The following is a 25,423-nucleotide window of genomic DNA, read 5'->3' on the forward strand; positions in this document are numbered from 1 at the left end:
TCTGCTGCTGGAAAAACGAATGTGTTATGGCTTTATTCCATCTGCTATATTGTAGATACAGAGTTACCTGTCTAACCGAACACAGAGGGTGTTCTTTAATGGAAGACTCTCCAACATAATCCAGGTAGAATCAGGAATTCCCCCAGGGCAGCTGTCTAGGCCCATTACATTTTTCAATCTTTACTAATGACATGCCACTGGCTTTGAGTAAAGCCAGAGTGTCTATGTATGTGGATGACTCAACACTATAAATGTCAGCTACTACAGCAACTGAAATGACTGCAACACTTAACAAAGGGTCGTAGTTAGTTTCAGAATGGGTGGCAAGGAATAAGTTAGTCCTAAATATTTCTAAAACTAAAAGATTGTATTTGGGACAAATCATTCACTAAACGCTAAACCTCAACTAAATCTTGTAATAAATAATGTGGAAATTGAGCAAGTTGAGGTGACTAAACTGCTTGGAGTAACCCTGGATTGTAAACTGTCATGGCCTAAACATATTAATAATAAAAAAGCGCTGCTCTACCTTCTTAACAGCACTATCAACAAGGCAGGTCCTACAGGCCCTAGTTTTGTCACACCTGGACTACTGTTCAGTCATGTGGTCAGGTGCCACAAAAAAGGACTTAGGAAAATTGCAATTGGCTCAGAACAGGATGTACATAGAGAGCTAATATTAATAATATGCATGTCGATCTCTCCTGGCACAAAGTGGAGGAGAGATTGACTTCATCACTACTTGTGTTTATGAGAGGTGTTGACATGTTGGGTGCACCGAGCTGTCTGTTTGAGCTACTGGCGCATAGCTCGGTCACCCATGCATACCCCACAAGACATGCCACCAGAGGTCTCTTCACAGTCCCCAAGACCAGAACATACTATGGGAGGCTCACAGTACTACATAGAGCCATGACTACATGGAACTCTATTCCACATCAAGTAACTGATGCAAGTAATAAAATTAGATTTAAAAAAAAAACAGATAAAAAACACCTTATGGAACAGCAGGGACTGTGAAGCAACACAAACATAGGCACAGACACATGCATACACACACACACGATAACATACGCACGATACACACACATACACATGGATTTTTGTACTGTAGATATGTGGTAGTGGTGGAGTAGGGGCCTGAGGGCACACAGTGTGTTGTGAAATTTGTGAATGTATTGTAATGTTTTAAAAATTGTATGAACTGCCTTAATTTTGCTGGAAGCCAGGACGAGTAGCTGCTGCCTTGGATCATGTATACAAATACATGATCCATCACTACCTGTTACAGCTGTGTGTCTGCCCCTGGTCTCCCCTTCGCTCTCTTTCTCATCCACTGCATCTGCAGCTTTGGGCTTCTGTGTCTCTCTGTGTGAGGTTCACACGCACGCACGCAGACACAGTATAATCAGATCACATCGCTTGGAATACCTTGCCTTAGCAACACTGTCAATTTGACCGAATGACAAGCATGGAGGGACATCATCATACCTGTGGGTGTGTGGGTGGATTCTGTGTGTGTTTGGGGACCCTCTAATAGAATATCAACCCTCTCATTTTCCTTCCTAATCGGTGGTCCATAGTAGTGATGGCCTCCGCTAACACAGCAGAATGGCAATTACCCTTGGCCACATCCAGAGAGTGTGTGTGTCTCCCTCAGAGGAGCCCAGTCATGGCAGAGTCAATTGTTTGTGTGTGTTAGTGTGTGAAGATAAGGCGTGTATCTGAGCCCCTGTAATGACCGCCTTTACGTCCAGGGTAGAGGAGGCTTCTGTCAACCAGCAGGCCTGAGCAGAACAACAGAGAACCCTGGGGAACACATTTTTTATTTTACTAGGCAAGTCAGTTAAGAACAAATTCTTATTTACAATGACGGCCTACACCGGCCAAACCCGGACGACGCTGGGCCAATTGTGCGCCGCCCTATGGGACTCCCTGTCACGATCGTCGTAAGCAACGGACCAAGGCGCAGCGTGATATGCGTACATCTTTTAATGAGTACTTTAAACACGAACAACAAAACAACAAAACGATACGTGAAGTCCTAAGGTTAACAAACACAAACCTCTCCGGAACAAGATCCCACAAATGACAAGTGCAAAACAGGCTGCCTAAGTATGGTTCCCAATCAGAGACAACGAGCCACAGCTGTCTCTAATTGGGAACCACCCTGGCCAACATAGAAATAAACAATCTAGAAAGAAACACATAGAAACTACACACCCTGGCTCAACATTTAAGAGTCCCCAGAGCCAGGGCGTGACACTCCCAATCACGGCCAGTTGTGATACAGCCTGGATTCAAACCAGGGGGTCTGTAGTGACGCCTCAAGCACTGAGATGCAGTGCCTTAGACCACTGCGCCACTAGGGAGCCCAATACGGCAGAAATCACAAGCGTTCATTAGTGTGGAAACCCTTTACACTTAAAGTGGAACTGACAGCGTTTAGCAACATTAAATCGTAATAAAATCTGTTTATATACACCCCCAGGAGGACACCTTTTATTACGTTTTCTGACAAACTAGCACTTGGACATGGTCATTTTCACGTTTTCATAAATTCATAGAATATTTGGGAACGATATATCAATATAGAGTGGGAAGCGGCCGTGCATTGCTGCCTGCCATAAAATAAGGGACAGAGTCTGACAGACCAACCAACCTGCACATGTCCTCTGTGCCATTGTTATTGTTCAATGTATGGTTATTTTGACCCTTGATTATTGTTGTTACTGATTGTCCCGTTGACAATCTTGATTATTATTATTTTAAATATGTTAATATTTTAAATGTATCACTTAATCTCCAAAGTACGCTTTGGCAATATGTACATTGTTACGTCATGCCAATAAAGGAGAGAGAGAGAGAGAGAGAGAGAGAGAGAGAGAGAGAGAGAGAGAGAGAGAGAGAGAGAGAGAGAGAGAGAGAGAGAGAGAGAGAGAGAGAGAGAGAGAGAGAGAGAGAGAGAGAGAGAGAGAGAGAGAGAGAGAGAGAGAGAGAGAGAGAGAGAGAGAGAGAGAGAGAGAGAGAGAGAGAGAGAGAGAGAGAATATCCGCGGACAGGGCCAACAAGGCAGGATATAACCCCACCCACTTTGCCAAAGCATAGCCCCTCACCACTACAGGGATATCAACAAACCACTAACTTACAAGGCTGAGTAAAGCCCACGAAGATCTCCTTCACCACATGACCAAAAGTATGTGGACACCTGCTCGTCGAGCATCTCATTCCAAAGTCATGGGCATTAATATGGAGTTGGTCCCCCCTTCGCTGCTATAACAGTCTCCACTCTTCTGTGAAGGCTTTCCGCTAGATGTTGGAACATTGCTGCGGGGACTTGCTTCCATTCAGCCACAAGAGCATTAGTGAGACGGGCACTGATGTGGGGCGATTAGGCCTGGCTGGCAGTTGGCGTTCCAATTCATCCCAAAGGTGGTCGATGGGGTTGAGGTCAGGGCTCTGTGCAGGCCAGTCAAGTTCTTCCACACAGTTCTCGACAAACCATTTTTGTATGGACCTCGCTTTGTGCACGGGGGCATTGTCATGCTGAAACGGGAAAGTGCCTTCCTCAAACTGTTGCCACAAAGTTGGAAGCACAGATTTGTCTAGAATGTCATTGTATGCAGTAGCGTTAAGATTTCCCTTCACTGGAACTAAGAGACCTAGCCCGAACCATGAAAAACATCCCCAGATCGTTATTCCTCCTCCACCAGACTTTACAGTCGGTACTATGCATTTGGGCAGGTAGCATTCTCCTGGCATCCGCCAAACCCAGATTCGTCCGTCGAAGTGATTAATTACTCCAGAGAACCTGTTTCCACTGCTCCAGAGTCCAATGGCGGTGTGCTTTACACCACTCCAGCCGACGGTTGGCATTGCGCATGGTGGTCTTAGGCTTATGTGCGGCTGCTCGGCCATGGAAACCCATTGCATGAAGCTCACGACAAACAGCTATTGTGCTTCCAGAGGCCGTTTGGAACTTGGTAGTGAGTGTTGCAACCAAGGAGAGATTATTTTTACGCGCTACGCGCTTCACTTGGCGGTCAAGTTCTGTGAGTTTGTGTGGCCTATCACTTCGTGGCTGAGCTGTTGTTGCTCCTAGACGTTTCCACTTCACAATAACAGCACTTACAGTTGACCGAGGCAACTCTAGCAGGGCAGAAATTTGACAAACTGACTTGTTGGAAAGGTGGCATCCTATGATGGTGCCACGTTGAAAGTCACTGAGCCATTCTACTGCAAATGTTTGTCTATGGAGATTGCATGGCGGTGTGCTCAATTTTATACACCTATCAGCAACGGGTGTGGCTGAAGTAGCCGAATCCACTAATTTGAAGGGGTGTCCACATACCTTTGTATATATAATGTATTTTTGACTGATATTATGATTGTCTGTTTCATATCTGCAAAGTAGTTAAAACGCTGTCAGTTCCACTTTAAGCACAGAGAGAGGAAACAAAGATAGTCTGTGGGTGGAATGTGCTGTGCTCATACATGGGTTGTTATAGTCAAATACAGTGCCATAGCCATCTTCAGCCACAAGTGTCATGATATTATAGAAAATATAATGGATAATGTTGTTTGTTGTTTGAGTTCTTTGTAGTTCCAATACTGGGAGATTCAGAGATGGCAGAGATGCCAGATCTGTCCCAGTTTGAAATGGAGAGGATTTTTTATCAGAGCGTTATTTTAGGCTAAAATGAGCACTGCAGCACAGCACAATCAAGACTCCATCTTCTCTAATTGCAACCTCACAGAGCAGCAGTCCCCATTGTGACAAAGAGCTCATTATAATGCAGAACATCAGGACTGGATAGCCCCCCTGATAATGGAAAGTGTATCACAAACACACACACACACACACACACACACACACACACACACACACTACTCAACATCAGTGACTCCTGTGTGTGTTCTGCCCTGCTACCTGGTTCAGAACTTCTCATTATCAATCCTGCTGCTGTAGTGGGGTCAGCTCGACTAGGGTTTGGAATTTTTCCTCTCGGCTGGTCTCTCCTTTTAGACAGCTCTCCTCTCCATTCTCCTCACCTCTGTGTGTTTTATGACCATAGGGATTAAATTACTGTTTTTTTCCCATTCACTTTGGCACCTTTTCAGATATAAGTGGTATTTTTTCAAAACTCTAAGTACAGAACTGATAACACTTGTAATGGCCACTGTCTTATGTTCAGAACCTTTGATTGTGCATTAACACATATTAGCAGTCACTCTTATCCAGAGCGACTTACATGAGCAATTAGGGTTAAGTGCCTTGCTTAAGGGCACATCAACAGATTTTTCACCTAGTCGGCTCGGGGATTAGAACCAGCGACCTTTCGGTTACTGGCACAACGCTCTTACCCACTAAGCTACCTGTCGCCCTGAGTCATTCATGCAAAATCTAAGTTTTCCATGAAATACCTTGAGCGCATTTAGTTTAGTCACCAATACATCAGATAATGATAGGCTGACCATTTAGTCATTTTAACTACCATTTAATCCAAAAGCAAAAAATACAAGATACCTATTTCAAAACTGTTCTTTTTGAAGTGCTGAATAGAAAGCATAGTAGATGGTAAATATATTTTCCCATACAGTATTTGACTATAACTTGATATGCAATTTTTTATATCCAATGGCAGGGTGTGAGCATGTTGAGGAATATGTCAGTCTTACAGTTGTATTATCCTTATACAGTACATACATAGAATAAATAATCACAAATAGGGGTATTGTAAAGCAGTTGGCTACTGCCAACATATAGCACGGTGCCCCATGCACATTGTACAATGTCCACATTCTAAAAGATCACCTTTTCTATGTGACTTGTCAACTGATACAGTATCGTGTGTCTCTGTGCTGGAGACGAAATTGACGAGTGGAATATATTGTTATATACAACCCAGGTATTTCAGCAGTGCATTACACTAGACTCTTTCCACTTTGTCCTATTGAAGCACACTGACTGATGGAGAATGATGATGTAGTAAAAATTGTTCGTCCTCAGCTGCAACACTCACTACCGAGTTCCAAACGGCATATGGAAGCAACGTCAGCACAATAACTGTTCGTCGGGATCTTCATGAAATGGGTTTCCATGGCCGAGCAGCCGCACACAAGCCTAAGATCACCATGCGCAATGCCAAGTGACGGCTGGAGTGGTGTAAAGCTCGCTGCCATTGGACTCTTGAGCAGTGGAAACAAGTTCTCTGGAGTGATGAATCATGCTTCACCATCTGGCAGTCTGATGTACAAATCTGGGTTTGGCGGATGCCAGGAGAACGCTACCTGCCCCAATGCGACTGTAACATTTGGTGGAGGAGGAATAATGGTCTGGGGCAGTTTTTCATGGTTCGGGCTAGGCCTCTTAGTTCCAGTGAAGGGAAATCTTAACGCTACTGCATACAATGACATTCTAGACGAATCTGTGCTTTCAACTTTGTGGCAACAGTTTTGGGAAGGTCCTTTCCTGCACAAAGCGAGGTCCATACAGAAATGGTTTGTTGAGATTGGTGTGGAAGAACTTGACTGGCCTGCACAGAGCCCTGAACCCCATCGAACACCTTTGGGATGAATTGGAACGCCGACTGCGAGCCAGGCCTAATTGCCCAACATCAGTGCCCGACCTCACTTGCTTCCATTCTTGTAGCTGAATGGAAGCAATTCCCCGCAGTAAAGTTCCAACATCTAGTGGAAAGCCTTCCCAGAAGAGTGGAGGCTGTTATAGCAGCAAATGGGGGGACCAACTCCATATTAATGGCCATGATTTTGGAATGAGATGTTCGACGAGCAGGTGTCCACACACTTTTGGTCATGTAGCGTATTATGTATTCGTGCACACACACGCAGATACACACACACACACACACACACACACACACACACACACACACACAATTATTTTACTATCATTGTGGGGAAAAAACTATTGATTCCCATTCAAAATCATATTTCCCCTAACCCCTAAACCAAACCCTATCTCTAACCCTAAACCTAACCTTAACTCCAAAACCTAACCCTAATTCTAGCCCTAACCCTAATTGTAACCCTAACCCTAAACCTAAAATAGCCTTTTTCCTTCTGGGGACCGGCATAATGGCCCCGCTTATCCAAATTTTCCTTGTTTTACCCTGCTTGTGAGGACTTCTGGTGACCACAAGAATAGTAAACCCACATTCTGCTTTTTAATGATGGATACTGTCATATCAGTGCAGAATTCAATATCCCTCTTGTCTCAAGATGTGATGTGATCCAGTGACATTTTGGTGGCAGACAGGTGCCACTGATGAGGTTGACAGTTCACCTCATTACCTTCTCAGCTGAGCCACCCGGCTGAAATGCATTCTAGGTTATGGCTCTACAGGATACAGTTACATCACAGCATCTACATAGTGGCCTGAAACGGGTTCATACATTAACTTTTCTCTCACGTTGTATTTCTATTGTGAGGTACATTGCAATACAAAACGTGTATGAATAGTGCTCTAACATTTATTTATCATTATCAATGATAAAATCTATGAAAAACATTAGTTTTGAAGGTATTGTTGATAATATCCCATATAACCTTTCAGAAAACAAGAAAAGCGCTCGACAAATTCAGTGTTAAATTCATTAACTTTATGTCAGAGCCATAACAGCATCCATCATGTTTTCTGTGAAACCACATGATGGTGTATTGTACTGAATCCCAATGACTCACTAAATCACCCCTAATATGACTATCTCACCATCGGACCTCAGCACTCTCCTATCCTCTGTGCTCAGCATATTATTCTACCAAAGTGCTTCCAAGAACACTTCGCTCTCTCTCTGTCTCTCTGTCTCTCTGTCTCTCTCTCGCGCTCTCTCTCTCTCTCTCTCTCTCTCTCTCTCTCTCCCTCAGCTAATCTGACAGCGCAGTAATGGCCCAGAGATATGGCCCATAACTCTAATAATGACATTAGGTCCACTTTATCCCCATCATCCTCTCCTCAGCTCAGCTTCTCCATCTCTCTCTCTACCCAGTGGTCCACCCCTGCCCTAATGAGCTCTCAGCCCCCTCAACCCCTTACCACAAAGCACGGTTCCTGTGTGTGCATGCTCGTAAGACTTTGGCTGGGGACCCTCATCTGGACAAGGCGATCTCCCTGCACCAGTTCTCTGCCATGGGTCATATAGGAAGGAAGATAATAGAATTCTCAGGCGGTCCAATATGACTGTGGGTTGCTACTGTAGGTCCTTGTAACCCTGGAGGGATGAACAGTGAAAGGCTGTGGTTGTGATTGTGTGGCTCAGTAGAGCATGGCACTTGCAACGTCAAGGGTTGTGGGTTTGTTTCCCGTTAGGGAAAATGTATGCACAGATGACTGTAAATCGCTTTGGATAAAAGCGTCTGCTAAATGGAATATATTATATTAGTAGAGCCTGTTGCTTTTGACCAGATGGAGAAAAAAAACTGTTAAAAGGAATTAAATTGAGTTTTTCCATTTTATTCTGTCCTTTTCTTGTTTTAAAATCCATACATTACTTACAATGCAAGTTCAATGTTTAAAAAGCAAAAAAAGCAGAAGTCCCCTTCAATCCTAAATATTACATAGCATAGTAATAATATGCCATTTAGCAGACGCTTTTATCCAAAGCAACTTACAGTCATCTGTGCATACATTTTTACGTAAGGGTGGTCCCGGGGATCGAACCCACTACCCTGGCATTACAAGCGCCGTGCTCTCCCAGCTGAGCTACAGAGGATGTTGAATACATTTCATGAGATTATTTTTAATTATATATCATGAAGACCACTGACATATTTCTAAAATCGACCTAGATTGTTTATTTATCCATTTATTAATATCTGTGTGTGAACCATATGGTAGTCAATAGGAGGCAGGCTCTGTCATAGTATTGTTATTTCCAAGGTGGTCCTAGTGGCTGTCCTCAGGGTGTCTCCATGGAGTTCTACCGTGCTACACTCTCTCATTCTCCTCCATTCATTATTCACCACTTAGTCATTCACATTTTCACAACAGTTCTTGCTTATTCAGAAAGGGCTAGAATATTATTCTGTGTATTTTTCAGCCAGTCTCTCTGGGCAAGGTTAATGGTGTTGTCGATGGTATTGCCTCTGGCACGAACAGTGATGTGTCCTTGAGAGAAACATCGTCTTAAAGCATTTTGAAATGCATGAGTTATTTCAGGTACTATAGTATTTAAAACGTTAATAAAAGTGCATATTTTATGATGTAGAAATGCTTTATTTTGATATATCAAGTGAATCTCAATCTCCAATAATGAATGCCAGCTAAGATAGCGGTAGCAGGAAGGTAACATATTCTAGTCTAAGCCTAACCAAAAAAGCCCACGCTTAGGTTTCTTAGAATAATTTCATGTCAAAGCAAGCATGGTTTCTATCATTGTTGTGTTTCCGTGGGGGAGCAAGATTTGAGGCAGCAGTAGTGCTCTGTCAGGGTCTGCTGGGTCCATGCTAAGTAGGTCAGGTAATAGAAGGAGCTGTGAGGACGGAGGTCTAGACAGACTGGGCTATGGTAAATACTCTGCACTCGCAGGCTGAGTCTCAGATTTAATTAGATACAGGGACACCTGTGGTCTCATGGAGCTGACCAGAATACTGATTATGTTATTATTTCTCTCTCTGTCATTCTGTTTCTTCCTCTCTCGCCTCTCTCTATTCCTTAATACGTTTTTGTATGTTTTGTTAACTCTATCTTCCTGTTTTCCTTTCTCCATCTCCTGGTATTTCTGTCATTCTCTGACCCTTCCTTTCCCACCTTTCATCTTCTGTCTCCCTTTCATCCCTCTTTCCATCTCTCTCCCCCTGTTGTCCCTTTTCATTATCCTCCCTTTATCACCCTTTGTCCTTTGTTTCACTTGACTCTTCTTTTGCCTTCACCTTCCTAATCCTTCTCTCCCTCCCCCCCCCCTCCCTTCAGTAAGATCCAGTCGGGTGACAAGCTGATCCTGGCCATCTCCACTGACTCCTGCCAGGGGAAGGACAACTTTGTCCGCTACCTGGAGCACGTACAGGCCGTGGTCACCGTCAACGGTAGTCGCCGTGGTGACCTCAACATCAACATGACCTCCCCCATGGGCACCAAGTCCATCCTGCTGAGCTGCCGGCCCCGGGACGACGACGCCAAAGTGGGCTTTGACAAGTGGCCCTTCATGACCACACACACCTGGGGAGAGGACCCCCGCGGGACCTGGGTCCTGGAGGTGGGCTTCCAGGGAGACGAGCCACAGAGAGGGGCCCTGAAGGAGTGGACCCTCATGCTCCATGGAACACAAAGTGCCCCTTATATAGACCAGATAGTGCACGACTATCAGTCCAAACTAGCCATGTCAAAAAAGGAGGAGCTGGAGGAAGAGCTGGACGAGGCAGTGGAGAGGAGTCTGAAGAGCCTGCTGAGTAAAAACTAGCTGACGTAACTAACTAAACACCGTCTGGTCAGGTCTGCATGCCGAGCCGGTCTCGCTCTCTACTTCTCTCCTATCTTTCTCTCACTTCCCCTCTCTCTTTCTTTCTCGCACTTTCCACTTCTCTCACTTTCTCTGCCCCTTCTCTCTTTCTTTTGCCCTCTCTCACACTTTCTCTCCCCACTCCCTTTCTGTCCTCTCTCATTTTCTTTATTTTCTCCCCTCCTACCCTTTTCTCTGCTTTTTGTTTTTCTGTGTTTATATTAGCCCTCCACTTCCAATGAATGTTTCTTGTAATCCGATGATGATAATAAAAGTGTAGCCTTCAAATAATCTGTCCTGTAGAGAAAAGAAAACGATCCTATCTGGCTTTCGGTCTATGTTTTTTAAAAACTTGACAAAAATGTATATAAACATAATATATCAACCATATGGTGTTCTTGCTTCCCCCCACCCGTCCACCTCTGGTGAAACAACTGTTGTACAGTTTGTGACTGTACATTATTTTCAGTGTCAATCTACTTAAAGTTTAATACCTTGCAAACAGAGCAGTGATACTTCTTTCTGTTTATATTTTTGTGACAAGCAACTGTTTCTATATAAACAAGACAAGGATCGTGTGATTCATTTTGCTACCTGTGGTCCTCAAAGCGTATTGCAGAATAACCTTTGTCGTATACTATAATACATCTATTCAGCTGTTTGTTAAAGCACTTCAGTGATTTGCCCCACTCTGCAATGCACAGGCAGGTAGCAGACATTTCTTCTTTGTCATTTGAATGAGGAAGATAAATAAGACTGGAAGATAGGTCAGACCCTGGGTATGTGGCTCTGTATTCCAATTTCACTTTCTAAGGTAAGTAATTTTGCCTTACAATGCTCATTGCCAGACATTTGAAGCCTATGCTGTAATGGGAAGCACTTATCTTATCCTAAACGATATTATAACCGCGATCGATAATAGACAGTACTGTGCAGCTGTCTTCATCGACCTGGCCAAGGCTTTCGACTCTGTCAACCACCGCATTCTTATTGGCAGACTAAATAGCCTTGGTTTCTCAAATGACTGCCTCGCCTGGTTCACCAACTACTTCTCAGATAGAGTTCAATGTGTCAAATCGGAGGGCCTGTTGTCTGGACCTATGGCAGTCTATATGGGGGTGCCACAGAGTTCAATTCTTGGGCCGACTCTTTTCTCTGTGTATATCAATGATGTCGCTCTTGCTGCTGGTGACTCTCAGATCCACCTCTACGCAGACGACACCATTTTGTATACATCTGGCCCTTCATTGGACACTGTGTTAACAAACCTCCAAACGAGCTTCAATGCCATACAACACTCCTTCAGTAGCCTCCAACTGCTCTTAAACACTAGTAAAACTAAATGCATGCTCTTCAATCGAACGCTGCTGGCACCCGCCCACCCGACTAGAATCACTACTCTTGACGGGTCTGACCTAGAGTATGTTGACAACTACAAATACCTAGGTGTCTGGTTAGACTGTAAACTCTCCTTCCAGACTCACATTAAGAGTCTCCAATCCAAAGTTAAATCTAGAATCGGCTTCCTATTTCACAACAAAGCCTCCTTCACTCATGCTGCCAAACATGCCCTCGTAAAACTGACTATCCTACCGATCCTTGACTTCGGCGATGTAATTTACAAAATAGCCTCCAACACTCTACTCAGCAAATTGGATGTAGTCTATCACAGTGCCATCCGTTTTGTCTCCAAAGCCCCATAAACTACCCACCATTGTGACCTGTACGCTCTTGTTGGCTGGTCCTCACTACATGTTCGTCGTCAAACCCACTGGCTCCAGGCCATCTATAAATCACTGCTAGGCAAATCCCCGCCTTATCTTAGCTCATTGGTCACCATAGCAACAACCACCCGTAGTATGCGCTCCAGCAGGTATATCTCACTGGTCATCCCCAAAGACAACATCTCCTTTGGCCGCCATTCCTTCCAGTTCTCTGCTGCCAATGACTGGAACGAATTGCAAAAATCACTGAAGCTGGAGACTCTTATCTCCCTCACTAACTTTAAGCATCAGTTGTCAGAGCACCTTACCGATCACTGCACCTGTACACAGCCCATCTGAAATTAGCCCACCCAACTACCTCATCCCTATATTGTTATTTATTTTGCTCATTTGCACCCCAGTACCTCTATTTGCACATCATCTCTTGCACATCTATCATTCCAGTGTTAATACTAATTGTAATTATTTTGCACTATAGCCTATTTATTGCCTTACCTCCATAACTTGCTACATTTGCACACACTGTATATATATTTTCTGTTGTATTTTTTGACTTTATGTTATGTTTTTACCCCATATGTAACTCTGTGTTGTTGTTTTTATCGCACTGCTTTTCTTTATCTTGGCCAGGTCGCAGTTGCAAATGAGAACTTGTTCTCAACTGGCTTACCTGGTTAAATAAAGGTTTAAAAAAATATATATATATCTGTTCACTCCAGAGCACAAAGCACAGGGACATTTACATCACACACTGGGTAAAGAAACCGGGAATATAGTATAAAACACTTAGCTTCTCCTTCTTCCCCTCTCTGGATCTCTTACTTTTGTAATTCTGTCACACGCACACACGCTGTCTCTCGCTCTCTCTCTCTCTTGTCTGTCCCTCTAAGGGAAAGTGGATTATGCAGAGTTCAGAGGTCGCTGTCTGCTCCTCCAGTTCATCTCTATGAAAAATCGATGACTCTCCTTCAGTAACTGCAGAGTTCAAAGTAACACCTTTCACTCCGCGCTGAGAGACACCCAATGTTTACTAAACACTGCACTAGCTTAGTCTAATGTCCTTACTCTGATACAATGAATACACCTCTAGTATGTAAGTCAAACAGGGTGATCAGTTAAAAACTAGGCATCCATCACCTCTACCATCATTATAAAGTAAGTCAATAGTGCTTTCACTGCATACATAAAGTAAAAATATGAAACATTCGCTGTTATTATTCAAAGAATATAATATGATTTGTTTAATCTTTTTTGTTTTCACATTTGGCACATTTCAATGGATTGCAATGAGATGAAGGATTGGGGGCATTAATTTGTAAAGCAACAAAGCTGTGAGTGTGTCATAAGTGCGGTGCTAACGTCAAAACACAAACACAGTAGAGCTTTGCGCTTTTGAAGCTTGATTCTTTTATATTATTAAAGCAATTTTATACACAGCAAACCTGTGTTGAGGGCAGTCGATGGCATCCAAATGAACAAATCAGCTCTTGGGTTTGGGGTAAGGTTTAGTTTGGAAGGGTGGCAAACATCCATGATGGCAGTAGCATGTAATCAATTTATAAAAATGTTTGACTTTTTTCACACATCAAAGCCATGTTTTTATTTACTTTTTGTGGGGTGAGGTGGCAAGGGGGTTTGTAGTTTTGATGTTCGTACTTCATGTTTTCAGACAGTAAAGGCGTAAGGTATCGGCATAGGTAGAAACAACAATAGCAGCATTTTGGAACCAGCTAACGCTTGCTGAACGCAAAGCCAGAGAGCGTGAGTGAATAGAGGAGCAGTATCAGGAATGTGCGAGGAGTCTTTAGCAGTCCTCTATGTGAGGAATGTCTCTTTAAGGTTGGTTTCATATAGGGTGGGAACAGTGTCTTTAGAATGTGTCTTTAGCAGAGTCACATAATGGCTCAGTGTTTGTTCTTACTGGCATAAGGTGAGGTGAAACTTGTGAGGAGTCTGTCCAGATCTTTTGGCCAAGGTCAACCTTATCTACGACTCAGTTCTTCTTCTTGCTGGTCTTCTCGATCATGGTCTCCACCACCATTGCCGTCTCCTCATAGCCATAGCCCTTCGTCTTGCGGTCGTTGGAGAACTTTTCCACTGACTCCACCAGCTCCACCTTTTCGTAGCTCATGGAGTCAGGGGGCATGCTGCTAGCGCTGCGGGGGGAGGGCATGGGAGGAGGGCCCCTGCGGCGACTGTCGTCTTTACCCCCCTTGGGTCCGGAGGGATTGCTGGGGCCTTTGGGGTTAGGGCCAGGAGCTGGGGCAGGGTTGGGCTGTGGGGGGGGACTAGGGTCCTTAGGCCTAGGCTCGGGGTCTCCGCCCCTAGATTTCTCCTTCCCACCACCTTTTCCGCCCTTATCGTCTCCCTTTCCCCCCTCTCCGTCAGAGGGTGGGGTGGGGGTACGGGGGCCAGGGGGTGGCATAGGCTGGGGATGAGGGGGGTTGGGGGAGGGGGTGTAGGGGCCGAAGGGGTCATAAGGGGAGACCATGCCGTTGCGGATGGTGACGAAGACGTGTCCGGCGGAGGGGCTGGAGGTGTAGAAGTGGGGGTGGAGGTAGCTGCCATCGCCTGTCACCAGCACATAGCGCCCCTTGGTGTAGAAGTCAGCAATTGGCTCTGGCTTCTTGTACCTTCTCATTCGGTCTCTGACAATGTTACAAAGTGTGTCGAAGGCTTTGCTGATCTGAGCCCCGTCTGGCACGTCCTGGGGTGTGTACAGTGACCTCTGCTCCTCCCTCTTCAACTCGCCTTCCTCCCCTGCCACCCCTCGCTTCTCATCCTCCATGTGTTCAGCTCCACCAACTCTCTCCTCCTGGCCGCTGTCCATCACATCTTTGGGGCTGATCTCCTTCTTCTTCAGGACCTTCTTGGCCATGTTCTTCTGGCGAGGCTTGACACTGGTGATGTCCTGAATGGCTTGGGTGATGTCTGGAGACAACAAAACAACAATACACTCAGATTGTCCTTTTGGATGTGGCAGATAAAATAAACATATAAGACATAACATTCTAAATACATTATCCAAGGAGGATAGTACCCCCACGGGACCATGGTCATCATTATCTGCCATGAATAGACCTTAGGAGGATCTATTCTGTTTTTTGTTTTATGGTCTTTGTCTCTGAGTGGGTAGGAAACACACCACTGTGTGGCTGTATACATTAGGGCTAGTGTGGTTATAGCCTATGATGACGATGGGGTGTTATGTGTCTGCTCTGTATGTATGGAGACTATCCGTGTGAAGCAGCTGTGGAATGAGACGTGGCATGTCCTCACCTCTGCCCCTGCTCGACACAGTGGGTGTGTGGGTGTAGCGGTAATTGGTGGTGAACAAGGTAATGGGCGTCCCAATTATTGCTGAATTCAACCTGTGGAAGAGAATGATGAAGAAATGTTAGTTGCCACCACAGCAACAGCATGTGATAGTGTATTTTTATGTGTTAGTAATAAACGCTATACTAATGATAGTAATGTGTATTCTAAGATACATTCCTTTGTCTTTTTTTAAATTACACTGAACAAAAATATAAACGTGACATGCAACAATTTCAAAGATTTTACTGAGTTACAGTTCATATAAGGAAATTGATCAATCTAAATATATTCATTAGGCTCTAATCTATGGATTTCATGACTGGGAATACAGATACACTACATGACCAAAGTATGTGGACACCTGCTCGTCGAACATCTCATTCCAAAATCATGGGCATTAATATAGAGTTGGTCCCCCCTATAATAAACCTCCACTCTTCTGGGAAGGCTTTCCACTAGATGTTGGAACATTGCTGAGCGGACTTGCTTCCATTCAGCCACAAGAGAATTAGTGAGGTCGGGCACTGATGTTGGGCGATCAGGCCCGGGTCGCAGTCAGTGTTCCAATTCATCCCAAAGGTGTTCAATGGGGTTGAAGTCAGGGCTCTGTCAGGCCAGTCAAGTTCTTCCAAACCGATCTCAACAAACCATATCTGTATGGACTTCGCTTTGTGCACGTGGGCATTGTCATGCTGAAACTTTTTTGCCACAAAGTTGGAAGTACAGAATCGTCTAGAATGTCATTGTATGCTGTAGCGTTAAGATTTCCCTTCACTGGAACTAAGTGGGGGCCTGCCCCGAACCATGAAAAACAGCCCCTGACCATTATTCCTCCTCCACCAAACTTTACAGCCGGCACTATGCATTGGGGCAGGTAGCGTTCTCCTGGCATCCGCCAAACCCAGATTAATCCGTTGGACTGCCAGATGGTGAAGCGTGATTCATCACTTCAGAGAACGTGTTTCCACTGCTCCATAGTCCAATGGCAGCGAGCTTTACACCACTCCAGCCAACGCTTGGCATTGCGCATTGGTGATCTTAGGCTTGTGTGCGGCTGCTCGGCCATGGAAACCCATTTCATTGGAAAGGTGGCATCCTATGACGGTGCCACATTGAAAGTCACTGAGCTCTTCAGTAAGGCCATTCTACTGCCAATGTTTGTCTATGGAGATTGCATGGCGGTGTGCTCGATTTTATACACCTGTCAACAATTGGTGTGGCTGATATAGCCGAATCCACTAATTTGAAGGGGGTCCACATACTTTTGTCTATGTAGTTTATGCATCTGTTGGTCACAGATACATTTTATAAAAGGTAGGGGCGTTGATCATGCAGCGCGACACATCTCCTTCGCATAGAGTTGATCAGGCTGTTGATTTTGGTCTGTGGAATGTTGTCCAACTCCTCTTCAATGGCTGTGCGAAGTTGCTAGATATTGGTGGGAACTGGAACATGCTGTTGTACACATCAATCCAGAGCATCCCAAACATACTCAATGGGTGACATGTCTGGTGAGTATGCAGACCATGGAAGAAGTGGGACATTTTCAGCTTCCAGGAATTGTGTACAGATCCTTGCGACATGGGGCCGTGCATTATCATGCTGAAACATGAGGCGATGGCGGCGGATGAATGGCACAAAAATGGGCCTCAGGATATCATCATGGTATCTCTGTGCATTCAGAATGCCATCGATAAAATGCAATTGTGTTCGTTGTCCGTAGCTTATGAGTGCCCAAAACATAACCCCACTGCCACCATGTGGCACTGTTCACAAAGTTGACATCAGCAAACCGCATGCCCACACGACGCCATACATGCTGTCTGCCATCTGCCTGATACAGTTGAAACCGGGATTTGTCCGTGAAGAGGACACTTCTCCAGAGTGCCAGTGGCCATCGAAGGTGAGCATTTGCCCACTGAAGTCGGTTACCAAGCCGAACTGCTGTCAGGTCAAGACCCTGGTGAGGACGACGAGCACGCATATGTGCTTCCCTGAGACAGTTTCTGACAGTTTGTGCAGAAATTATTTGGTTGTGCAAACCCACAGTTTCATCAGCTGGCTGGTCTCACACTATCCCGCAGGTGAAGAAGCTGGATGTGGAGGTCCTGGGCTGGCGTGGTTACACGTGGTCTGCGGTTGTGAGGCCTGTTGGACATACTGCCAAATTCTCTAAAACGACGTTGGAGGCGGCTAATGGTAGAGAACTTAACATTCAATTATTTGGCAACAGCTCTGGTGGACATTCATGTAGTCAGCATACCAATTGCACATACCCTCAAAACTTGAGACATCTGTGGCATTGTGTTGTTTGACAAAACTGCACATTTTATAGTGGCCTTTTATTTTCCCCAGCAGAAGGTGCACCTGTGTAATGATCATGCTGTTTAATCAGCTTCTTGATATGCCACACCTGTTAGGTGGATGGATTATCTTGGCAAAGGAGAAATGATAATTGACAGGGATGTAAACACATTTGTGCACAACATTTGAGAGAAATACGCTTTTTGTGCATATGGAACATTTCTGGGATCTTTTATTTCAGCTCATGAAACATGGGACCAACACTTTACATGTTGCATTTATATTTTTGTTCAGTATACTTTGCGATTTTTGCATTGTGAGACTGACAAGAAAACATGTTAATACAGTAAACAAAAGAAAGATCAGGCGATATTAAAGGGGATTAAATAATACATAAAAAATAAATAACACTATGAAAAGATATTCAACCATTATCGAACAAATCTGTGAGGTGGAAAACACACAAATATAATATCCCAAACTGCCGCCATGTGGTTGATACAGTATATTATACTACCGGATTGCCAAGAGACAATACGCTGAAGTGCTGCCTACATCCAGTAGCAGTAGGATGCTGATCACTGTGTGTTGTGGTTAGAAAATTACCTGTTGTCCTCGTTCTCGATGATCCTCTTGTACCTCTCCAGCTCATTCTCCAGTGAGGTCTGGTACATGGCCAGGTGGCGGCACTCATTTGTGTATTTCTCCAGGGATCTCTCGGCTTCCTCAATGTCCTTCCTCAGAGACTCAATCTGCTCGTTGTACAGTTGGATCTCATCGTCATAGCTCTCCTGGGTGCTCTTGATGGAACTCTCCAACACTGACGTCTGACATAGACAGACAGACAGACAGACCGACAGACAGACAGACAGACAGACAGACAGACAGACAGACAGACGGATGGATGGAGAGATACTGTAAACTGCTTCTTAAAACGAAACGGAATGTATTTCATATTTCCATTAAGAGTTATGCTAATGACAACCAAACTTAAAGGGATAGTTCACCCAAATTACAAAATGACATATTGGTTTCCTTACCCTGTAAAGCCTCTATGGTCAAGGTATGACAGCAATCCATGCATTGGTTTAGTTTCCCTGGCACTGTTTCCAAATGCTAACGTTTTAGCATTTGTGGCACAAATCCCATTCAAGTCATGACCTATTAGCAATCTTTACGCATCATGTCCAAAACATCCGAAAGTCTCTAAAATTGATTGTGAAGCTTACTAAAGTCACTTAAAGATCATTGGAACATCAGCATTTGGAAACAGTGCCAGCCACTGCCAGGGAATCTAAACCAAAGCATGGATTGCTGTCATACTTAGTCCAAAGACTGCTAACAGGGAAACAGGAAACCAACGTGTCATTTTGTAATTTGGGTGAACTATCCCTTACATTTTCTGCCTAACTCTGATTATTTATTTTTGTGGTCCTTTGTAGCTCAGTTGGAATAGATTTAACATTTTAGTCATTTAGCAGACGCTCTTATCCAGAGCGACTTACAGTTAGTGAGTGCATACATTTTTCATACTAGCATGGACTTGTATTGCCAAGGTAGTGGGTTCGATTCCTGGGACCACCCATACGGAAAAGTGTCTGCTAAATGGCATATATTTATGCAATCATTGTCATTCTTGCATCTGAATTAACTTCAGTTGAAGGATTACTGTGGTCACTGAACTACCACATGTGCCAGCTGTCTGGCTATACAAAGACTGAATAAATCAGAACTTTTGTCAAGAGAAACTCATGACTACTGTACTGTCTGAGGACGTTGTGGAGACAGCTCTAGTACTGCAAAGGTGTTCAACACACGTTTTGAACCTTTCATGGCAACCTGTCTCGCATTGAAAATGGAATCTTTAGAGTCTTTAGAGAAATATGTGATAATTTATTTCTGTAAAATGTTTAGATTTCTTGCAACAATTATATTCAAAAATGTTAAAATAAAAAGTATTTCAGTTATAGAACACCATTTGAAAACCTTTTTTCTAGGGAACACAGACAGCTATGAGGTACAAGCTACAGAAAATGAACAAAGTGAAAAGCATAATTTGGGAGTAAAGCTGAGGTATGTCTTCAGTAATAATCTGTAGGAACAAAACAAAACTAATTTGAAGGGATGTTCATCTAATATATTATTAAATTGATTCACAACCTTTGAGAAAATAAACATGGACTTTTGGATGTTTGATGTCGGCATTGAGAGTCCTTTTTTCTATGTCTTATTTTGTACTAATATTTCTCGTTTTCTAAGAGATACACCTGTATTTTCCTGCTTCTCTGTAGCTTTTATCTCCTTTACTCACTGATCTGAAGGTGATGACTGGCACCTACTGGCACCCCTTTGCAACTACAACCAATTTACAGTATGTACTGTACTCCATGGGTACATCTCAACTGTCTACCTCAAGTAAAGCGGCTACCTCATCTCCCTTCCTGACTAATATGCATAGGGGGTAGGGCCTAGGGTTTGATTTGGAGTGGGACACTTTCAAACACTTGAGCTTGATATGCTTCCTAAATTGTCATAGTGACGGAGACAGGGACCTACCTCGTACTGCAGACGCTGCTTCTGTGCTTGGAGCTGGCAGAGGGCGCTCTTGAACTCCTCTAGCTGACTCTTCAGGGCTGGAACTCTCCTCTGGGCCAGTTGCTTCTCCTGCTCCTTCACACAGAGGTAAGTCAGGCCAGTTATAACACATAGAGATCACACAGAGGGACCACAGGCCACTTATAGCACATAGAGATCACACAGACAAGACAGGCCAGTTATATTACACACTGAACAACTAGACAGGCATTCAAAACGTACAGTATTTTACAGTGCTTTACTTGCAACTTCAAAGACAGACAAGCAAACAGCTTACAGACTAACTGACAGCATCAGCATACTTTCTGCAGAGCGACAACATGACACACAGAGCTCGGATGACCTGTCAAAACACACAGAAGCTTATTATAAAAGGCAGTCAAACTTCACAGAAATGTCAGTACACCTCAACACATTGGAACACATTTGAACGCATCACAAAACATTTTCCAGTCACGGACACACGGTTATCCACAAAGTTCTGCACACGTAGCTGGTTCCACTGGCCGTCTTTGCGGCCCTATTGTTATCTGGTCTGACACCCCTGGTCTGAATCAGCTGGTTCCCCTGGACACAGACAGACGCATGTGAAAGGGGGAGACCTTACCTCAGAGGTGCCCACGGCCACATTGGGCACCAGGTGTATCGTCTGGTTGATCTGGTGCAGGATGTTCACGTAGGTCTGCATCTCTGACAGGTTCTACGGGGGGAGATATTTCCCAATAAATTATTTGACCCTGGACTCCACATACGCAGTGCACAAAACACTGAGGAAAATAAAGGTAAATGTCATACAGGGTGGGTGTATTTCATAAGGTTGGGATTAGAGTACAGTACACAATGTCTATGTACTCTAATCGACCACCCTTTCTTTCCTAATCAAATCCTATTATTTTACCCATGTGACAGAATTGGTCAAATTAAGATCCTACATTTGAAGTTGAAAGGTGGTATGCTATGCACACTCTATCGGTTTCCTTTGCAATACATCTGATTTATAAATGTACAGTATAAAGGCAGAATGAGTTCATAATAGATTGCAGGTGATGTGTACAGTGCATTCGAAAGTATTCAGACCCCTTGATTGTCACATTACAGCCTTATTCTAAAATTGATTAAAACATTTTTTTCCCTCATCAATCTACACACAATACCATATAATGACAAAGCAAAAACAGGTTTCTAGAAATATTAGCAAATTCATAAAAAATAAAAAAACTGAAATATCACATTTACATAAGTATTCAGACCCGTTGCTATGAGACTCGAAATTGAGCTGAGGCGCATCCTGTTTCCATGTATCATCCTTGAGATGTTTCTAAAACTTGATTGGAGTCCACCTGTGGTCAATTAAATTGATTGGACATGATTTGGAAACGCACACACCTGTCTATATAAGGTCCCACAGTTGACAGTGCAGGTCAGAGCAAAAACCAACCCATGAGATCGAAGGAATTATCCGTAGAGCTCCGAGACAGGATTGTGTCGAGGCACAGATCTGGGGAAGGGTACCAAAAAATGTCTGCAGCATTGAAGGTCCCAAAGAACACAGTGGCGTCCATCATTCTTAATTGGAAGAAGTTTGGAACCACCAAGACTCTTCCTAGAACTGGCCGCCCGGCCAAACTGAACAATTGGGGGAGAAGGTCCTTGGTCAGGGAGGTGACCAAGAACCCGATGGTCACTTTGACAGAGCTCCAGAGTTCCTCTGTGGAGATGGGAGAACCTTCCAGAAGGACAACAATATCTGCAGCACTCCATCAATCAGGCCTTTATGGTAGAGTAGCCAGACAGAAGCCACTCCTCAGTAAAAAGCAGATGACAGCCTGCTTGGAGTTTGCCAAAAGCCACCTAAAGGACTCTCACACCATGAGAAACAAGATTCTCTGGTCTGATGAAACCAATATTGAACTCTTTGGCCTGAATGCCAAGCGTCACGTCTGGAGGAAACCTGACACCATCCCTATGGTGAAGCATGGTGGTGGCAGCATCATGCTGTGGGGATGTTTTTCAGTGGCAGGGACTTGGAGACTAGTCAGGATCGAGGGAAAGATTAATGGCGCAAAGTACTGCTCCAGAGCACTCAGGACCTCAGACTGGGGCGAAGGTTCACCTTCCAAAAGGACAACGACCCTAAGCACACAGCCAAGACCACTCAGGAGTGGCTTCGGGACAAGTCTCTGAATGTCCTTGAGTGGCCCAGCCAGAGCCCGGACTTGAACCCGATCTAACATCACTGGAGAGACCTGAAAATAGCTGTGCAGCGACACTCCCTATCCAACCTCACAGAGCTTGAGAGGATCTGCAGAGAAGAATGAGAGATACAGGTGTGCCAACCTTGTAACGTCATACCCAAGAAGACTCAAGCCTGTAATCGCTGCCAAACGTGCTTTAAGAAAGTACTGAGTAAAGGGTCTGAATACTTATGTAAATGTGATTATTTTTTTCTTATTTTTTATACATTTGCAAAAATTTCTAAAAACCTGTTTTTTCTTTGCCATTATGGGGTATTGTGTGCAGATTGATGAGGGGGAAAAAACAATGTAATCCATTTTAGAATAAGGCTGTAACGTAACAAAATGTGGAAAAAGTCAATGGGTCTGAATACTTTTCCGAATGCACTGTATGTTGTACACCTCTTACCTTCCTGTGTCTGTCTTTGGTGGAATTGATGTCATCCTGAAGGAACTGGGACTGGATCTGAAATTCCAGGTTCCTGAGCAGGGTATGGTCAGCTTCCTGAGAAGCAGATATGAGAAGCAATTTTAATTCAGTTCCATCATCACACTGTATTGTCCTGATCTCATAAGCTTTGTCTCACAGACCACAGTCCTACCAGGGTTGCAGTTACACACTTTAATTATGATTCTAACACTCTGGACAAAGCTTGTAGGTTATTAACCAGATGATATAACACATACTTTTTTTGTGCCACATTGCAAAGCCCCTTTCATGCACAGGGGTATGCAGAAAACGTTACTCACAATGTTTTTTATGGCTAGGCCGCTAATAATGCAGCATGACAGTTTAGCAGTTTTATAGCAGTTTAGCACATTATGGGAGGTTTCCCGGAAACATATTAGGCTTAGTCCTGGACTAAAAAGCAAGCTCAATGGAGCATGTCCATCAAAAATAAATGTTAGTCCAGGACTAGGCTTAATCTGTGTCCGGGAAACCGCCCCTATTTGTGTATTTTAACTAAAGAAAGAATCAGTCACATTTTTCATAATAAAAACAAACAAAAAACTGGGAAATTGTCATAAGTCTCACACATATACCTTGTTGAGTTGTTCCAATGTACCCCGCAGCTGTTGTTGATACTCACATTCATTTCTGTATCTGTGGAGGAGAAAACATAAATCACAAAACATAAATTCAGGAATTCCACAATTATGTGTGGCCTAACTTTTATTAATCTGTTATTTACACAAGTTTGTGTGTTGAGCACATAACATGTTTGATTTTCTTCTATAGGGCATTTCTGTCTTTACAATGTCTGTATTGATTAACTATTCATTGTCCTTAATCAACCTGGCTCCCTTTGAGAGCACTTGAAATGTCTGTTGGTTACCTTTTTTCAGCACACAACCACCTGTGCAGCATTCATCTAAATCCTCTCTTGGTGTTAGAATTTAGAAATCCATGACACTTACCATGACTGATCTCACAGCAGCTGCTGATTTCCAAGGCAATAAACACCTTTATTGAAGACAAACTTTTAGCAGGTGGACAATTTATCACAGAGGTAAGATCAGGTTATCTGGAAGCCTTCACCAGCATAAAAACAGTTTACACTGCATCTGGTCTAGAGAAGGACACCTGTTTATGCAGGGTGGCCTATACACACTTTCCTTCTCTCTGACCCACACATCCGTTTAAGAAAAACACATAAGCCTACTGACTCACACACAAACACATGCACTTACACTTTCAAAGGCAAGGACATCACTTACTTGTTGGTGAACTCGTCCAGCATGCGGCATGCGTCCTTCAGCTCACGCTCAAGCTTGGCATGGTCGGCGGAGAGGTCGCGGATGCGCTGCCGGTTCAGGCCAATCTGTTCGGTAAAGGCCTCCTCAAGGCCGCTGGCCTCCTCCATCCGCTGCAGCGTCTCTAGCTGCTTGCGGAACACGGAATTGCGCTGCTCCAGCACACGTGCCCGGTTAATATAGCGGGCGAAGCGGCTGTTGAGCTCCTGCAGGCTCTCCCAGCCCTGGATGGCTGAGGTGCCCGCCGATGCATCAGGTCCGTAGGGCTCCTCAAAGACATCGGAACGCTCATACTTCTCCTTGCGCACCTCGCGCAGGTAACTGGTCTTGTACATGGTGGTGGTGGTCGCTATCCCGCTGCCTCGGTTGGTGTTATCCCCGGAGTGCGTTCTTCCCTGCGGCACCTTTAGTGTGTGAAAACTCGGGTGCTCACCCTCGGCTGTCTCATGCTAGACTAAAGGCTGCCTGGCCCTGGGTGACTACGAAATAGACACCCAAAAATCTCCCGCTGGCCTGTTCCCACGCAAGCCTCAAGCCTTCCAGAGTTTGTTAGCCTTTGTGGCTGACATTACAAAAGCTCTGCCAATGATGACCGAGCGAAAATACAAAAACAAACAAAAGGCAGGCGAGGGGGAATATTGCTGTGTCAAATGGACCATTATAAGAAGCCCCTTTGTTTCCAATCAACCGTTTTTCTAGATCTCTGTTTGAGGGAATGCTGGACCATGGCCTAGGTTTACCACATGACAAAGTGGAAATAGCATGCTGTGCAGTCTGTTACAGGCCATATACAATTACTAATGTGCCAAAAGTAGGCTACCCTAGAGAGTCCAAGAGCAGATTTGAGCTCTGTTGTTCTCCTTATTATAGCCTACATCGGAAAGACCAGGGATGGTTGTAACAGGGGATAGTTGCAGTGTTGGCTGGCCCATTAGTTCACCAATTGGTCAACAACAACAACAAAAAACTGTATATATATATATATATATATATATATATATATATATATATATATATATATATATATATACACAG

The 25,423-nt window shown here is 44.1% G+C and overlaps 2 protein-coding genes across 3 annotated transcripts in view; one reads left to right on the forward strand and one right to left on the reverse strand.

Annotated features, from left to right (window-relative positions):
* LOC121570819 (neuroendocrine convertase 2-like) overlaps window positions 1–10,547 on the forward strand; it is a 112,782-nt gene extending 102,235 nt beyond the window's left edge. The window contains exon 12 of the mRNA XM_041882208.1: window positions 9,933–10,547. Coding sequence (XP_041738142.1) covers window positions 9,933–10,419 — 487 coding nt within the window. The 3' untranslated portion in view covers window positions 10,420–10,547. The remainder of the gene's footprint in view (window positions 1–9,932) is intronic.
* A 2,271-nt stretch (window positions 10,548–12,818) lies between these two features.
* On the reverse strand, window positions 12,819–24,918 carry LOC121570835 (filensin). Of its 2 annotated transcripts, none has more exons than XM_041882211.2 (8): window positions 24,353–24,918; window positions 23,678–23,738; window positions 23,043–23,138; window positions 21,007–21,099; window positions 20,361–20,468; window positions 18,411–18,631; window positions 15,462–15,553; window positions 12,819–15,113 (listed from the first exon to the last, which is right to left on the reverse strand). In XM_041882211.2, the coding sequence occupies exons 1-8, from the start codon at window positions 24,721–24,723 to the stop codon at window positions 14,176–14,178; spliced, it is 1,980 nt and encodes a 659-aa protein (XP_041738145.2). In that variant the 5' UTR covers window positions 24,724–24,918; the 3' UTR covers window positions 12,819–14,175. The 2 variants fall into 2 exon arrangements, with proteins under 2 accessions (XP_041738145.2, XP_041738144.2); XM_041882210.2 differs by having other exon boundaries at window positions 20,361–20,474.
* Window positions 24,919–25,423: the final 505 nt, after the last annotated feature.

This window comes from Coregonus clupeaformis, chromosome 1, assembly GCF_020615455.1.
Source record: "Coregonus clupeaformis isolate EN_2021a chromosome 1, ASM2061545v1, whole genome shotgun sequence".
Lineage (NCBI taxonomy): Eukaryota > Metazoa > Chordata > Actinopteri > Salmoniformes > Salmonidae > Coregonus > Coregonus clupeaformis.